The sequence below is a fragment of the Opisthocomus hoazin genome, chromosome 9 (assembly GCF_030867145.1).
Source record: "Opisthocomus hoazin isolate bOpiHoa1 chromosome 9, bOpiHoa1.hap1, whole genome shotgun sequence".
In the NCBI taxonomy this organism is placed as follows: domain Eukaryota; kingdom Metazoa; phylum Chordata; class Aves; order Opisthocomiformes; family Opisthocomidae; genus Opisthocomus; species Opisthocomus hoazin.
The window spans coordinates 37,517,425-37,535,652 of record NC_134422.1 but is presented as its reverse complement, the minus strand read 5'-3'; the positions used below and the strand labels follow the sequence as shown (position 1 = coordinate 37,535,652).

The window sequence follows — 18,228 nt, the reverse complement described above, 5'->3', positions numbered from 1 at the left end:
CTCCCCAGCTCCTACAAACCCCAGTGCCTTTGCAAGGCAGCTCCACATTGCTGTCCTACACCCACTGCCAGATTTCTTCTGGGAAAAAACACCTGATTTACCTCTCTCCACCCCAGTGGAGGTGGACTAAGTGTCAGAGATGGAGCAAGATCTAAAGCAGCTTTAAGCACACTGGCTTAGAAAGGCATCTCCTGCAAGGCAGAGTCAGGCTTGGGGCACTGCACATGTCAAGCCTACAAACCAGGAAGCCTCCAGGCGTGTCTCTGGCACTGCTGAATGCAGTAGGGAGGGGGCTGTGAATGTCCTACCTGAGCTCCAGGCCTCAAAATCAGGTGCCTGGAGCTGTAGTGAACAAGAGGCAAAACCATACAGCTATACCTGTTTTCTCCCCGCTCACGTGCCTCGGATTGCTCCTCACCCGCTGTACACCAACTCACGGAGGTCTTGGTGGGAAGGGACCTCTGCAGGTCTCCAGTCCAACCGCCCACCTGGCACAGGAAAGGCATGAGGCACCAAAGTGAGTCAGCAGGGAGGTCACCTGAAGCACACGAACCTGCGGGTGAACAACGCAGGAGGACGTCACCGGGGCTCTCCCTGCCTGTTCGTGTGGGCTCACCAGCAGGCAGGGAAGCTTTGAGGTGTTGGTCAAGCACTCGCAGCAGGGCGCAGCAGGAATTTGGACAACTGAGCATACAGACACTGAAACAGACAGCAGCCCAGGCAGAAGAAAATAATGTCCCTGCCGCAAAACTGGCCCACTTGGACAAGTCAGTTCACCTGGAGATGGGCTGCCTGCGCTGCAGCCACGGGGAAGGTTGCTGTGGACATCCCTGGCTCCAGATTTCACCAACTGGGGAACTCAGCTGCGCGCTTTATCAAAGCAAAAGGCAGAAATGAGCTTCTGTGGGTTTATAGCAGTTTGCCTCTATCCATCTCTCTTGCAAACACAGGGCTGGAAATAAGTGACGTGTGAAGGGAGAGACGCTGGCTGCTGTTCTCTGTGAGAAAAGTGCCTAAACCCAACAGGGCAGCGTAGGGGAAAACCTCCACCCAACAAAAACTGGTGGAGTTGCCTTGTCTTTGATGATATTCACCACCTCCAGGACTTCTCACAGACCCTTGCATGATAGCTACGAGGGTCAAAAGCCTGTTACTGGATTTCAGCAGAGCACTGATTTTTGGCCATTCAGCACCAGAGCATCCCTAGAGGTACAGTCTGACTGTGATGGCCTGAGTTCAAGGACAGCAAGAGGTGGCAGAAAGGAAACCCTCTCATCCACTTCAGAAGCCATGGAGGTGCCCGAGCTGAAAAGGGAAAAAAACCCACCTAATCTCTAGTATCAAAACATGTCCAGTGTGTATTTGGGGATTTGGTGTGCCCCAGCCTCAGTGCTCAGCAGAGCGATGATGTCCTCCTTCATCCCAGCTCCCTGTCAAGAAGCCACGAGCTGGGGGCAGGATGAGGCATGGGTGCCCTCTCTAATGGAGCATCCAAGGGAGGAGGCGGTGGCAGCATGGGCAGCCTCCGGTGACAGCCCCAGCAAGGCAAGCTAAGGAGTACGGTTCAGTCTGGGGGAGCCCAGGAGCAGCAGGAGATGGAAGCTGGACAAGAGACGAGGCTGCACCATAGGTCCGAGGTCTGTCTGGGAGACAGGACTGGGGACAAGGCTATCTACAGCGTAGGTCCAAGGTCCACCCATGTGCAGGGAGGTTAGAGAGGGACAGAGATAGACACAGGTACAGGTACAGCCTAAGACCGAGCCCAGGTGCTTGGACCTGAGCTTAATGGAGCCCACAGAGCCATGAGCGGAGGGTGAGGTTGGTCGGGGCTGCTAAGACCCATGGGTGCTCGCAGAGCCCTGGCAGATCCTCCACCAACATCCCTCATGCAGGGAGGTGTCCCTTATGAAGCGCTGTGGGTGCCGCAGGTCACCATGGGGCTATGTCAGGGTGACACGGAGCAAGGACAGGGACAGAGCACGGGGTCTTAGAGCTGGGACAGAGATGGGGAGCCACAAAGATGCCCCAGAGGCTGGGTGGGGAGATGGGTGGGAGTCAACACTGAGGAGCTCCAGGGCTGGGGGTAGTTACGGAGCCCGGTGTCACAGGCAGGCAGGTTTGAGGGAGAGCAGAGGGACAAGATCCAGGCAAGACCCTGCAGCACCTGAGGGCCAGGGCTCGTGGTGGAGGCAATGAGATTACGAGCTGAGAGCCAAGGGGGACCCTGGCACAGACAAGGCCCATGCTGATGCACAAGGCAGCACTAAGCCCCCACTTGCTCCCTTTTCTGGAGGAGTTTCTTTTCCAGCAAGTGAAAGAAACCCCAGCCCAGGGAGCGTGGTCTTAGGGATGAGGAAAACACTTGGTATGGGGCACAGCCATCCCTTCCCACTCTGACATGTCCTTGATCCTTCTTCTTCCCTCCCATTTTTTTCACCAAGGCATTTCCAAGACCTCAAAGCTTGGTCAAGACCTGAGCGTTAGAAAGCCAGAGTCTCCAGTTCATTCAGAGGTTTCTCTGCAGTTTTCTGCTCCTTGACCAACACGGGAGGTCAGGCTGCCCAGGCAGATGGATCTTTTCAGACGCAAAGCAAATTTGCTCTGGAAGCTTCCTGAAGCAGAGCAGTTTCTCAGGCATTCTGTTGGCAAATGTGGACTGCAAAACCGAAAAAGGAGGGGAAGCAAAACCACGTCATTTCCAGCATTGCAGTGGTACGGAGACAGGAGCAGCTTCTACAGAGAAGATGCTCTGAATGCAACATGTCGAGATGTCAGCAGTGCCACCAGCCTTTCCCAGAGTCTACAGCGATCCCTGGGTGAGATTGGGACTTGTTGGTGCTCAGCACAGCACCGTGGAACAAGCCATGGTGGTGGGCAGAGCGAAAGCAGCCTTCCTTCAGCATTACCCAGCTCCATCTTGTGGCAAAGATCAGCGAAACCTCCAAAAGCAGCAGTGAGGTTTGCCACGGCCACGTCTGCCTGCTGTGTGGGCATCAGGGCGCCTTCCAGGACGTGTCTTCTGCCCTACGGTTAAGGCATCCTCCCTCCTCCAGCACGCCCAGCCCCAGCTGCCGGCAGGAGCGGTAGGGCTGGCCCCAGCTGCAGCCGGCCAGCTCCAGTGCGTGCACGAGGACCTCGTCCTCGGCTGCTGTCACCTGAACCCTGAGCCTGCTGTGGGGTTTGTGCGAACAGGCTGGGCACCTCTTGACTGCAGAAGCACACATTAGGGAGTTATCTCCCATGTCCTCTCTTTGCCACCTCATTGTGGCCTCCATTCCCAGTCCATCTTTCAGTTCTGGAGGCCATCAATGTAGCTCACCCCCATCCCTGCTGAAGGAGGCCCAGGGAGCTCTGCCACAAGCAGAGAGCAACGGTGAGAAGCACCAGGCAGGTGCCCTTCTCTCTGCAGAGAGCGATGGGTATCCTCTCCCAACAGTGGCCAAGCAACCCCAGGCTGGGAGCAGCTGGTGGCATCACGAAGAGTGACAAATAGTGGATCTTCACTGTCATCTTCTCTAAGGAGAACAGCGAGACACGTAAGGATACAGATGAGGATGGGATCACTCAGAGGTGCCACTATGGAAGGTGTCATGCTGTCCCAAGCTTGCAACGGCTAGCAAACACAACCTAAATCAAAGTCCCAAAGCACGCGGCAGGAAGTGCTTCAGATGGGGAACGGGAACCTGTCCCAGGTCACAGGCTCCCATGCTGCTGGAGAAGGAGGTAGATCTTGATTTCCACCTCTTTGCCTTTGCAAATCTTGAATGCTGTGGATAGCCAGACACCGGGGCCTTCGTTGTACCCCCCAGCCTGGAAGGGGGAGCAGTGGTCTGGCAGAGGCAGGGGTAGCACACGGGCTGCATCCTTCACATCTGATTGCATGGCAGCTGATGGAAAGTGACATGATGGATACAACACGGCTGGTGTCCTGTCACATCTGATCGCAGCAGCAGGACTGGGAATAAGCAGTTAATCTGCAGCGAAACGCGGTTTGCTTCCCCGGAGCTCAAGCCCAGGACATTCCACTCCTTTGGACTCACAGACCAAGTGGGCAGGGGGAGTGTGCAGGGCTCTGGCGCGAGACCTCCTGTCCATTTTGGTTGAAGGGTCACAGAATCACAGAATGTTAGGGGTTGGAAGGGACCTCTTTGGGTCATCTAGTCCAGCCCCCCTGCCAAAGCAGGGTCACCTACAGCAGGCTGCACAGGACCTTGTCCAGGCGGGTCTTGAGTATCTCCAGAGAAGGAGACTCCACAAGCTCCCTGGGCAGCCTGTTCCACTGCTCCATCACCCTCAGAGGGAAGAAGTTCTTCCTCATGTTCAGCTGGAACTTCCTCTGCTTCAGTTTGTGCCCATTGCCCCTTGTCCTGTGCTGGGCACCACTGGAAAGAGCTTGGCCCCATCCTCCTGACACCCACCCTTCAGATATTTATAAACCTTTATTAGGTCCCCTCTCAGCCTTTTCAGGCTGAACAAGCCCAGCTCCCTCAGCCTCTCCTCACAGGAGAGATGCTCCAGTCCCCTCACCATCCTCATAGTCCTCTGCTGGACTCTCTCCAGTAGCTCCTCAACTTTCTTGAACTGGGGAGCCCAGAACTGGACACAGTACTCCAGATGGGGCCTCACCAGGGCAGAGAAGAGGGGGAGGAGAACCTCCGTCGACCTGCTGGCCACACTCTTCTTAATGCACCCCAGGATGCCATTGGCCTTCTTGGCAGCCAGGGCACACTGCTGGCTCATGGTCAACCTGTCGTCCACCAGCACTCCCAGGTCCCTCTCCGCAGCGCTGCTCTCCAGCAGTTCCGCCCCAAGCCTGTACTGGTGCATGGGGTTGTTCCTCCCCAGGTGCAGGGTCTACGCCTGAGGAGCCGCCAGGGAAGCGGCGTCATTCTCCCACCATCGGTTCCCCTCCCAGTGCCTGGGGACTTGCTGACGGAACAACTTTCGCCGGGGAAGTGACCTTCTAGGCGTCAGAAAGCCAAGGTCTGCCGGCCACGGCGCGCCAGGGAGGCCGGCGTCTCCTTGCTCCCGGTGCTGCCTGCCCCGCTGCCAGCTCTGCCTGCACCGGGACCCCCCGCCCAGGGCAAACTCGTCGCCAGAGAAAGAGCAGGGCTCTCTCCCCCTCGCCCCTGGAGCCCCCACTCCACGGCATGCTCCTCTGAGAGGCAACGCGCTCCTGCCTGCGACCCACTTGCCCGCATGGCGCCGCGGGGGCGTGGCCGCCTAGCAGGGGGCGTGGCCAAGGACGGGGGCGGGGCCACCCACTCCCTCATAAGCCCTCCCGGCACAGGATTCGACCGCGTAGGGGGTGTGGTTGGGAGAAGGGCGTGGCCAGGCGTGGGAGGCGGGGCCGACCGCTCCATCACGACCCTCCCCTGACGGCTGCTGTGACGTCATCTCTCCGCGCCCGCCGCCTTCCTGTCGCGGCGGGGCCGGCCGCGTCTCCTGGGCGCCGCCATGTCGTTGTGGCTGGCCAAGCTGGGCCCGGCCGCGGCGGCCGCCGCCTCTCGGGGCTGCCTGGGGAGCGCCGTGCTGCCGGCGGTGAGCGGGGCCGGGGGGCGGCGAGGTCCCTGCGCCCAGCTGGGGTTTACCCTGGCTGCGGCGGCCTCCTCGCAGCGCGGCCGGACGGGCTCACCTTGGGGTGCCCGGGCCGCTCCGGCCTCCCCGCGGGGCTGGCGGCGGGGAGGGGGGGAAGGCCTGGCCGTTTGCGATCTCTGTCCGCCCCTTAGGAGCGGGCTGGGCCCCTGCGCCGGCCTCTGCTCGCTCCCAGCAGCGTTCCTTGCTCGGGGGGCGTTGGGGCAGGCCCCGCGGGGGGGGGTGGTGGGGGGGTGGTGGGGGGCCGGTCTGAGCTACCCCTTTAGAAGGGGACAGTCCCCCTGGGTCTTCGGAGAGGAGGCGAGAGTTAAGGTCGAGGCACAAGTAAATACCTGAGACTGGACTATGATGACCCCCTGACCTTCAGCATGTGAATGTGATCTTTGGTGGTGCAAGCAGAAGAATATTAAAGAAAAATAAAGTGTCACATGTGGGAGTGAGGTCACTATGTTATTCAAAGTAAGGTTTACTCGTTTTTTTACCAGGGTGTCTGAGCAGGGCTCAGTAAGGTACTGCCTTCAGCTTTACAGGCTGGGTGGGTGTTTCCTCCCACCTTTGTCCAGGAACGGTGTTGTGCAGAAATGAAGCTGTCACTCTTCTGAGAGACTGGGAGAGGGTTTGCTGTTAATATTTACCCAACAAACAAACAAAAATGCAAGCAAAAGCCTGCTCTGGGATCTGCCTTGGGAGCACAGGGCACATCTTGTGTCTGTGGCCTTCAGGAAGTCTGGGAAGTTGCAGTCATTGTGTAGGTTCAGAGCAGAGTTCTGGCAGAGCAGTCCTGCTTCAGGCATTAACATACTGGAAATTGTTTCATGGTTTCTGTCTTCTCAGTCTTGCGTTTTGTAAACAACGACTCAGCCTAAATACCGCTTCAGTTGCTGAGCCGGAACGGCACTGCTAACTGTACTGTGTGAAAATTTCTTCTCTTTGATGTGCAAGTGTGTATCTTCCTGCATGTGCAGAAGATCTGAAAAAGCTGCACTTTGTGCAGACCTAGTTGAGCTAAGAAAACTAAAATGTGCTAATGTTGTTGTGTTTTCTTTCAGGCAAGAATTCATATCAGCTCCAGGAAGAATTTGCAGTATGGTTGGCTGGCTTATATGTTGGGAGACAGAGCTATGAAAAAGTTCACCGAATACAGTAAAATCTTTACAGTGGAGGGAAACTTATCTTCAGGGAAGAGCAACCTTGCCCAACAAATAGCAGAAAAACTTGGTACATCTTATTTTCCTTATTTCTGCAATAGTTACTAGAATTTAACAGTGTAACTGTGATTCTTACGTAAAGAAAGTTAGTTCACCAACCTAGCAATTCTTGACTAGCAAATTATTAGTTAGGCAGTGCCATGGTTAATGTAGAGGGCTTACAGATTGGGGGGAATAGAATGTTGGTGGGGAATCTGCAGGATCCTTGTGCAAGTGTGATTTGTGTGCATGGAATTTCACTCCTAACGAGGTCTGTTTTGCTCACTGAGGTCTTGGCTCTGGTACAGTCACTGAGCATCTTGAGAGGCAGGGTTTTCTGCCTGGGTGTACGCAGTGCATCAGGGCGGTTAGAGGATTAGTGGCAAAATGGTTCTGCTTAAAGCAATAACTTGTCTCTCAGTGCGGAGGTGAAAGGTGCCAATACTTCAAATTAGGGTTTGTCTACCCTCTGTGATGCAATTGACCGAAGGGCTTTATGTACTCTTTTCAAGTGTTGTTTAATGTATGGCTGTGTGTTTAAACAAACTGAATAGATGTTTATTATAAACAAACAAAACTCATTATTTTGATTGGTGTTCTGTTGTGGGTTTTTTTGTCAGGAATGAAATATTTCCCAGAAGCAGACATCCATTACCTAGACAGAATCACGGGAGATGGAACATTGCTGCCTGAGAAATTTAATGGTTTCTGTAACCTAGAAAGATTTTACAATGATCCGAAATGCGCTGACGGACACTCCTATCGACTGCAGGCTTGGCTGTTTGGTAACCGCGTTTTGCAGTACGCTGATGCGTTGGAGCATCTGCTGAGCACAGGTTAGATGTCACAGTAAATAAAGTTCATTTCTCAATTGGCTTCTGAGTATAAGCTGTGAGTAAGCTGTTCTGAAGTGCTTTGCTAGTATCTGCCTTTTTAAATGAAAGGCTGTTATGTGGTTAAGCTTTTTATATTTTTCCCTTTAGTGAGTACAGGTTAACAGTCCATTTAGAAAAATACCCTGCATATTTTGTTAGGACAGTATCTTGTATCACTTGTAGTGAAGGAAGTATGTACCAGTTGCCAATTTCGTTCGTTTTAAATGTGGTAGTTCCTGATGATTATTTTCAAAAAGATATTTTAAACATGCAAAGACAGCTGTGAGTTGTCCAGCCTTTTTAAAACTCTCCCTAGACTTAGCTCCTGAGGGTTTCTTCTGTTCAGTCTTTGATTTCATTAAGTACTTGTTTTGTGGTGGTGGTGTTATAATTTGAATGTCTTCTGGTGAGAAAAGATGTCCTATACCAACACTGATTTACCTGTTGCTTGTGCTTTAACAGGTGTTTTCCAAAAAAGATGAAAAGATGTGAATGCTAGAAAGTGCCAGGCAAAAATGTAAATGTACTCCTTAAATGCAGTAGTACTTAGCTACTGTAGTGATAGGCGCAGTAGCAGGATATGTGTGGGTGAGACAGGCATGTTCAGCATCTGTATCCAGTATCTTTGTGTGACCCAATAACTTGCTGTTTTGTTTTGTTGAATTTTAAATGTTGCTGCCAGCAGTCTCTTTGAGCCTTGCTGACTGGAACCTACTTTCAATTGCAGGACAAGGTGTGGTGATGGAGCGCTCTCCCTACAGCGACTTTGTATTTCTGGATGCCATGTTTAAGCAAGGCTATATCCACAAGCGATGTAAGTTATTTGCATGTGAAAGAGAAAGTTATTTTGCCATAATCTCAGCCAAAGGTGTGGTAGTTTAGTTTTTAAGAGAAACAAAAAGGCCTGCTTGGAAGATGGAGGTACTTGGCACCTTGTTGTTCCATGCATCAAGGACCAGACTCAAGCCATGAGACTTCCAGTTTTTCTTCAAGGCTTTGGTTCAGCTTATATGTTGAAGAATACGTATTCTGTGTATTGCTTAGTTGTGTCCTGTTGGTCAGAGACTCCTGTAGTTCCCTGGAAATGCAGGTGGGCATGCTGATGAAGACTAGAGGTTCTTCAGTCAGACTGTGACCTTGCAGCATTAGGTGGGAGGTAAATAATGGGTTGGCAGGGTTTGGCCTACTTGCCTTAGATGGCCAGCTCACTTTTGAATCTCAAAGAACACAGATGTTGCTCTTGGCTTCAAGAAGGGCAAGGAGGAGGATCCAGGAAACTGCTGGCCAGTCAGCCTCAGCTTGATCTGCAGGAAGGTGGTGGAGCAAATCCTTCTGGAAGCGGTTTCCAAATATATGGAGTATGTGAACGTGATGGACAGTAGTCATCATAGCTTTATGAAAAGGAAATTGTGCTTAAACACTTGATAAGTCAGCTCTTTGTAGAAGGCTAGCTCGGTGCATGAGCAGAGAGTAATGGATATTATTTGTCTTAAGCAAGGCTTTCAGTGCTGTCTCTAACCTCCTCACTGGGAAACTGGTGAAGTATGGATTAGATATATGGGTAGTAGACTGAAAAGTGGCTGAACTGCTGGGCTGAAAGGGTTGTGATCAGCAGTGCAAAGTCCAGCTGGAGGCCAATAACTAATGGTGTATCCCGGGGGGGATACTGGGTCCGAACCAGGTTTAAACTGGGTTTAAAGTAAGTGCCAAAGTACAGCCTTAGCAGATTTGCAGGTGATGCAAAATTGGTAGGGGAATGGTTGACACACCATATGTTTCTGTGCTATTCAGAGGAAACTGGACAGGCTGGAGAAATTGTTGGATGGTAACCTCAGGAAGTTCAAAAGGGAATGCAAAGTCCTGCACCCGGGAAGGAGTAACTACAGGCACTTGTATACGCTGGGAGCCAACTGCCTAGAAAGTTTTGCGTAGGAGGATCTGGGGGTCCTGATGGAGACCAAGTTGAATGCGAGCTGGCAATGTGCCATTGTGGCAAAGGGTGCCACCAGCACCCTGGGCGCTGCCTGTAGAAGAGTGCTGTCAGCAGGTCGAGGCAGTGGATCACCGAATCGGGAGTATTGTGCCCAGTTCTGGACTACCAGCTGAGGCAAGATAGGAACTTACTGGAGTGAGTCTAGCAAAGGGCCATGAAGCTCACTAAGAAACTAGAGCATCCGATGGATGAGGACAGGCTGAGAGAGGTGGGATTTTTTTGGCCTGGAGAAGAGAAGGCTCAGGTGGATGCGTATAAATACCTGATGGTATTTACATGTATAAATACTTGATGGGGAGGAGTATTGGATGGAACCAGTCTTTTCTCAGTGGCACCTAGTGAAAGGACAAGATGCAAAGGGCACCAATTGAAATACAAGAAGTTGCATTTATAACAAAAAAACATTTTCTGCTGTGACGGTAGTCAAACCCTGGAGCAGATTACCTGGGGAGGCTGTGGGATCTCTGTCCTGGAGAGCCTCAGAACACTGTGGGACACAGTCCTGAGACACCTGCTGTAGCTGACCCGATCCTGGGCTGAGTGGTTGAACTGGGTGATCTGTGCATGTTCCTTGCAGCCTGAGTGATTCTGTAGTTTGGGGTTATGGGTGCTGAGCTCCTGAGCATCACAGTGTTACTGTGCTGGTGCCTTCTGGGCAGCTGCATGGAGTCTCCATCCCTTGGCTGGGAATGGAGCAGTTATATGACGTACGCAGGAGACCAGCCACAGCTGAAACATGCAGACTTACAGCTGAACAAAAGTTTGAAAGTCTGTAGAAAATAACTGTAAAGCCCAGTCATCAGCTGACCCCTTAGTAAATTGCTATTGAAATTCTTGTTTCTGCCAGTTCTTAGCAAATTTGGCATTTTTGCTGCTCTTGAGGTGAAGATAATTGTTTCCCTGACTGCCTCGTGTTTCTGCTGTCTTGTTTGGTTTGGCTTAGATTTAGGAGGTGTGTATTTGTTTTTTAACACCTGCTGTTAAGTTGCAACTTCTTGCTGAATGAGTTTGAGAGCTGCTTGTAGTGAACTGTCTTGCTGCTCTGCGTTGGTGAAGCAAACGAAGCCCAGCAACCCACAGTTTAATATAAAATTCCAACAACAAGTAATGCATTGTACTGAAATCCTTAAATGGCAAACATCTTGATTAGAGGTACTGCTGACTGTGCTGCCAAACACAGTAGGCTTCAATTTTTTCACAAACTGTTTGAATTTGAAAGCCTGGCACTACATTTCTGGCTAAGATGGTGAGTCTTTATTGAGGAAAGCTTGCACTTGAGCTAGGTTAAATGGAGCCTGTGCTGTTCATGCTGCTTAAATGTTGAATACGTGAACACCCTGAACCTGCATGGCTTCCTAATCACCAACTATTATCCTGAAAATGCTTTAGGTTATTTACTGAAGTGGTAGAAGAACCCAGTTGCACAGAACTCACCAAGTTCTCTCAGATATATTTTTTTTGTATGGGAAGGTGAGGTCCTCCACTCATATCCAAGTGGAGTCTGGTTGTCGTGGTTCTGGAGAGGTCTGCTGCTGCTTGTGTAGAGCACAGAGCTACTGAGTGACAGGAGTGCAGAATATGCCTCCGATACACGTGAAGGAGGGACACTGCTGGGTTGGTGACCTCTTAAAAAATTTGCTTCACCCCAGCATGATTTTGTGTATGTGTTGGAAGGCAAGGCAAATGCCTGCCTGATCCTTGGGTTTCCCTCCATGGTGGGAAATGAAGTATTTCTTGCAAAGTCGTCTTGAAGCATGTGAGTTTTTTCCATTACCATCGCTGCCGCACTGTCATCTTTGTGGTAGGACAGGGCTGCATATTTTGGGTATGAGGCTGTGGCAGAAGGTGGCCCCAGCCAGTGGTCACCTCGGGTGACCTGAGTGCTGCAGTCTCTCCCTGGTGTTTTGACAGGCTGTTGCTAAAGGATGGAGGAGAAACCCTAGGTTTCTCTAAACTTACGTCAGAAATAAATCCCTATTTTGATATAACTGATGTTAGATTCTTATATTTCAATGCATGTAACTTCTTAGTTTAATTGTTTTACTTTCTGTTTCTGGAAGATTGTTTATTCTAAAAACTTCCTGAATCCCATTTGAGGAAAAGCCTACTCTAAACTTGCTACATCAGTCAAGAATGGGAGACTACAAATGCAAAGATGGGGGATGTGATATATTTGCAAATAGAATTTGTTCTGCAAATGCAGGAAAAAACACTCAAGAAATGATTGCATGTTCATTAACCGATAGGTTATAACTTTGATGTTGTTCCTATTGCCCTTGTCCTCATCTGCAACATGTATATGTGTTCAGCTGGGCTGCCTTTAGCTCTCCAATGTGTTTGGTTTTGGTTTTTATGTAGGTCTTCAGCACTACAAGGAGATCAAAGAGGTCAGCATTTGCGAATTCCTGCCGCCTCACTTGGTTATTTATATAGATGTACCAGTCCCAGAGGTGCAGAAGAGGATTCAAGAGAAAGGCGAGGTAATTTTATCTCTTGCCACTGTTACTGCCTGTTAACGTCTGTTGTAGTCATGCCCGTGTGCTTGGGATTTGCTCAAGAATTCTGCTTCTGAAAAGCTGCTCATCCTCTTAGGTGTAAGAACTGTGTGTTGGTGATGACTGTCTGAGTATTCTGGTATGCCTGCTCTAAAAAAAGAGGCAAAAATCAGCTTTTTTGACTGCATCAGTATGCTGTCATTTCTGTAATGAGAAGTTCTGTAGAAATCATCTGGCCTTAAATACCAGCCCTTGTAGCTGCTGTTTCAGGAGTCGTGTCCAGGTAGTGTGCTGCTTGCAGTATGCTCTCTCATCTGCACTTCCTGAGTGCCAGAGGCCCCAGCTGGTTGTCTCCTTCTCCAGCTTCCCCCATCGACTGCTGTTTCAAACCTGTCTTGGTGTTAACGTATGGGTCACTTGTGATCAGCAAGTTCAGTTAACTTTCTGAAATCAGGAGAATTACTGCTTGATGCTTTTGTATTAACGCAGTGAAGCCACTGATTTTAAACTTAAAACTAATTTCGTGTAGATACTCCATGAGAGATAAAATGTGGCTAATCTAATGTAAAGTTGATAAGAAATACAGTTTCTTCTTGTCACTAGTGCACCGTCAGTCTAGTCTGAGGTCACGATATGTGACTCTTGCCTGTCGCTGGTCTTTGACAGTTGTGGGACACTCTCACTTCTGCTATCAAAACCCATTGAGAGTGGCAGTTTCTCTCCAAGATGTCTTTTAGTCATGGTATTGGACGGAGACTACTGTTAAAAAGAAAGGAAAACTGACTTGGTTCTGTAGCATTGTCTTCAAATTACCTCTCTTGTTATATTGCTGCGTTGGATTACTGGGTTATTGAGATAGTCTTGGATGGGAAAAGCTATAGGATACTTTGGTATAATGACTAATCTAAATAAGGTTTCTGGTTTGGGGTTTTTCTTCCTCCTGTGATATCTGGACATGTGCCTGTAACTGTTATCAGGTGTGATGAGAGGATTAAATGATGTGTACCTTGTACCTTGTTGAAAGGCTAAGGGAAATCATTGTCAGTGAAGTATTTAACTGTGGAAAGCCTGTTAGATTCAAAGAAAACTTTGATGTATTACTAAAAAATTAATGTCTCAAATGTTTGACAATGCCTGCTTCTCTTGAAGCACGTGTGCGTGTTAGCTCACTCCAGCACACTGGCAGCATTTTGTCTTTGCAGTTTCTTGCCCATTTAGGAAGGAGGCTGATGATTTTTAAAGGGAAGCGACTTCAAAACTGTAAATGGAAGGCTGCCCTTGGTGCTTCGTGACCTGTGTGGCCCGAGTTGGTTAGTCTGCTGGTCGAATGACTCTTCCCCTTCTGGCCTCCAGCAGTTTAGGCCATGACTGAATGTGCTGCTGCACTGTAATGAACAAGATACTTCTGTATAGGAAAACCATAGCTTTTTTGTTTTAACGACTTTAGTGACAGAATTAGAAGCTTCTTAGTGTATTGTGGGAACCTGTGAGTTCTTTGCCCTTGTGAGCATAAAGGTCAGTGGCATTTTTGAAACCTTCTGGCAGAAATTGCTGGTGTAACTTCCTTGGGGCAGTGGCACTGCTGAACATTAGTGCTTGTTTGGGGATGGTATTTTTGGGAATTCCGCCTCCTTGGCGGATGGAGTGTTTCAGTGGTATTCAGTGCGCTGTTGTTGCCCGGCACTGGAAAAAAGAAAAGCCCTTCAGTGGGCCCAACAAGTAGACACACAGATTCTTCCAACATAATGGGCATCTTGGATGAACATTTCAAGGACAAAATGTAAATTATTTCCTTGAACTGAAGGAACACATGGTAGATTAGAGAAATTGCTGGCATTTTGCCAATGTGAGCATTAAAGTACGCCATGCAGAAGGTGAACTGTTTAACAGCAGGTATGGTATCTGTGAAATTTCAAAGAGATTTTTGGAAGGGGTGGTTGGAGCGGATGGTTGCCCACGCACTTGTCTGAAACTGTGGAAATGGATGCACGTTCACCCTCTCATTGAAAAGGCAAGCTCAGACAATCCTCTCTCATCTGGATGATTATATATAAACTTCCTTGAATGTGCAGGTAGCTGGGATTGATCAGTCTTTGGAAAGCTAATCTTTCTGAGGCAGTTGATGTATGGTTCTCTTAGCTTATGTGAACTCGGGGAAAATTAGGTGGTTCCCATAACAAACAAATAAATTGGAAGAAAATTTTTTGCTTTTACATTCTTCTGTTTAACCTGCCTTTCCCTTTCTTTCTAGATTCACTAGCATATCAGAAGAATCTTTCTTATATGGCTAATCATTAAAGCCGTGGACATAATAGTACAGGGCAAAGCAGCAATTAATGCAGACTGGCTTGTTCCTTAGGGTATGCTAGATATTTAATGCCACGTAGGAAATTCTAAATGCTCAAAATATCTTAATTCTTGAAACTTTCATTGATGTGCATGTGGTTCACTTGAATGTTTGACTGTTAATACGTTGGTAGATACTGTAGCAGTGCCTTCTCCTTAGACTGGAATCTGTGCTGGTGGGAGAAGAAAGAAAACTCATTTCACAACACTGTTTTCTGTTTATTTTTAGCCATACGAGAAAAAAGTGTCTCCTTTATATCTCCAGAGCATTGAGGATGCTTACAAGAAAACCTTCTTACCAGAGATCAGGTTAGCAAACCAAAATGTTTTGTCTGTTAAGCCTTTGAGTAAAAATGTGTGCAAATCCAATGATCTCTGCCAATATAAGCAAATAAAATCCTGACATGTGAGAAATCCTCCTTGTGATATGTGGTACAATATTACGCCCTAATGATGGGGTACTGCGTCCGTGGTGTAACGACTGTGTGTACTTGTGTGTAGTTACCTCTGGCATCGGAGAAGCCGGATGCTAGTGTTAGAATATTGGAAGTTTAAAAATGAAGTCTGTTTGGGTGTGAGCTTTGTAAAGCAATGTTTTTTGACCCTTGATGGTTTCAGAGTGGGTGAAATGTTGTACAAGAGTAAATTAATTGGATTTCATTAACTGACCTACCTAGTATGTTGCAAAGCTCGTGAGCCCTGATCTGCAGTGTGGTTTTTTCATCCTGCTGTCTTGGGGCATTGCAGCTTTGGTCATGGAGTCAGATGTAGGGAAGCACGAACTTTTTCAGTTAAAAGTGCACTTCAGGAGCAAAGCCGGGGATCTGGTCTGTTTGCTGTGCAAAAACAAGTTCTGTCTCCCTTTCTGACAGTATTCAGTATGTGACTGGCATTGACACCTTTGCTTCTCTTTCTGTTAGCTTGCAACAGTGGTTGGAGTGCTTTCTTGGAGTGGTGTCCAAAATGCCTTAGCTATAGCTGTGTGTTTGCGTGACCTGAGGAGAATGTGATGCAATATAAGCTTTTCTTAGGCCTTTTTGGAGAGTTTGGAATTTTTCTCTCCTAAAAACTCCTTTCAGTTACCATAGGTTTGGCTAGTTTCTTGATAGTGGTACGAAGGCAGAGGAGGAAGGCTTTCAGGTAAGGGAGTGTTCCCTTTTCTAGTTCTGTCTCTCCACCTCATGAGGCGTGCACCTGAGCCTTCCACATTTGAGAAGTATTTGGTGGACTTGTTTGAGCTGGTAAATAGACTGCACTGCTACCTGCTCGGAGAGACTAAAGGTGTGCTTCTCTGGGCTCTGGCTTTCTCTAGCTGGGAGGCAAGAATGTGTGTGCTGTAAACTTGAGCTGAGACTATTATAGTTTGTCAGCTATCCCAACTGTTATACAAGAGCTCTATATCAAAAATCAAATTGTCCTAAAAATCTAAAAGCGTGTGAATGTAAGCAGTCTTGGTCCATCATAAACAGCTTTTTGGAAGGGAAATTCTCAAAGGTCGCAGCCAGGCGTACTTTACATCAAGGCAATCTCTAATCATGCAAGGTTCAGTGTGTGCATGAAACTGATTATTGAGTTACATTTAAGTCAGAGTAGATCTTCAGGTATATCATAATCTGCTTCTTTCCCCTTGCTTGCTTGCTCCATCTCCCAGGGTAAATCAGCGTAATTGCGCTGTCAGCAATTGAACTGAATAACTTTCATATTGAACTTGTCATTCATACAGGGCAGATGTTGTTGGTGTGATACATGGTCAGCTGCCTCCCAGTGTGTCGCTTGCAGGTTAGGGACCAGCACACTGCTCTCGGAATGAAACAAGGTCTGAGGAGGGAGGGTGGGAAGTCTTAGGACTGTCATCCACCTGAGGGCAGAACTGTTTTGAATTTGCTGAGGGGAAACATGCTGCTTGCTCTTTGGATCAAGTTGAGCCCCAGAAATATACCGTGGTGTTTAGTGAGGCTAAATCCTAGACCTGGTCCTGCTGTGATTTCAACTCTTTCCCCTTTGTCTGTACATGGTCAGTACACTTGTTAAGCAAACGCCCTGCAGTTGGCATCCTCATCAGCGGATGGGCTTACAATAGCTTGTCAGATCAATCTTGTGCTTGGCTCTGAAGAAGGACACTCTGTCCCCTTGATGTGGGGGAGCTGTGAATGTGTGAAACTTCAGCTTTGTGCATCTCTGGACCTCACTGATGGCTTGTGTATTTGATAAATATACAGAAGCTTCAACTATCTTTAACTGTTTGTTTGCTGGCTTGCAGGCTGATGCAGTGAACTGTGTTAAAGTCTGGCTGTTAGTCTGTAGGCAGATGAAGTATTTGGTTTCCCAACTCTTGAGGATGACCAAAATCTTGTTCACAGAGGCTAAGAAAAGTTATTATAGACTGTTGAACAAACTCCTGCATACTTTCCATGTTCAAGCTTGTGTTTTCTTGTTCTCTTGCTTTTCTTGAAACGCAGTTGGAAAATAGTCTGTTACTTAGCAAAATTTCTTTTTCCTTGTTCCATTTAATTGGAGCAGCTTGATGCTCCGTGAAGTGGTGTGTTTTATAGTGGATGTTTGGCTGTCTTAAAATTGGTGCTTCCTTTCTAGTCTGTGTTTATGAATGTCTTTTAATGTTTCTTTTGATAGTGATTTGTGAGCCCAGTGCTGTGGCAGGTACTGTGTCATGATTTTGAAAAGACATCTTTTGGATTTTGCTTGATTTTTCTCCTTTTCCCAGACCAAAGCCTTAAGATTGCTAATGGTCTCTTTCATATCCAATACTGATTCCACTGAGCAGCTGTTTCCCTTAATCAAAGCCCTAATAGTCTGTATAGTATCAAGTGACCTGATCTGCATTAATGCCATTGCCAGTATAAGACTCTGGTGAAGTCTGACCTCTCCCTTTGGTTACTGACAGTTGATACTGAAGATGTGAGTATGTGTGCTATGCTGTCATAGCAGCTCCCTGTGAAAGGAGGTCACTTATTTTCTTTCTGTGACTGAAGTTGTGTGAGGCTTTCTGCTTTGTTCTCAAGTCGAAGAAACTCTCTAAGTTGTTCCCCTACTAGGAACACCAGATGAATGGCTGACTGTAAGAGCTTGGGGTTTTGTATGAATAAAAGGCATTTCATAAATGAACTTTATTACCAGAGCTGTTTTGACTGACCAGTGTTAATGCAAACCAGGAACTAGGTTGGACTGCTGCGGTTATGAATTATTTTGGTGATGTGACTACTCAGAGCAATTTAGATTACCGGCCTTAATCCTGATTAAACTTGGATGTGGTTGTGCTAAGCAAAAAGTCTGCAAATTCTTCTCCATGCTCCTCAGATTTTTGTGGTGTTTGACATACCGTGCACACTGGGCATCCATTTTATTTTCTCTCAAGTTTTTGTTAGCTAAAGGAAAGGTCTTCTGGGGCAGCTGGAGCAGGTCTGGGAACAACTGTTACCGAGGGCAGCTGTGTGTATGTAGTAGTGAAACATGTTCGTCTAGGAACTCCCATAGTGGCCCTGCTCTGCATGTGACTTTTCTATGAATCGCAGAATCACAGAATGGTAGAGGTTGGAAGGGACCTCTGTGGGTCACCCAGTCCAACCCCCCTGCCGAAGCAGTCACCTACAGCAGGCTGCACAGGACCTTGTCCAGGCGGGTCTTGAATATCTCCAGAGAAGGAGACTCCACAACCTCCCTGGGCAGCCTGTTCCAGGGCTCCGTCACCCTCAGAGGGAAGAAGTTCTTCCTCGTGTTCA

The 18,228-nt window shown here is 48.3% G+C and overlaps 1 protein-coding gene across 1 annotated transcript in view; it reads left to right on the top strand.

The window, feature by feature from the left end:
- The first annotated feature begins 5,398 nt into the window (after positions 1 to 5,398).
- NDUFA10 (NADH:ubiquinone oxidoreductase subunit A10) overlaps positions 5,399 to 18,228 on the top strand; it is a 42,887-nt gene continuing 30,057 nt past the window's right edge. The window contains exons 1-6 of the mRNA XM_075430649.1: positions 5,399 to 5,541; positions 6,645 to 6,813; positions 7,403 to 7,618; positions 8,385 to 8,471; positions 12,009 to 12,130; positions 14,721 to 14,800. Coding sequence (XP_075286764.1) covers positions 5,458 to 5,541; positions 6,645 to 6,813; positions 7,403 to 7,618; positions 8,385 to 8,471; positions 12,009 to 12,130; positions 14,721 to 14,800 — 758 coding nt within the window. The 5' untranslated portion in view covers positions 5,399 to 5,457. The remainder of the gene's footprint in view (positions 5,542 to 6,644; positions 6,814 to 7,402; positions 7,619 to 8,384; positions 8,472 to 12,008; positions 12,131 to 14,720; positions 14,801 to 18,228) is intronic.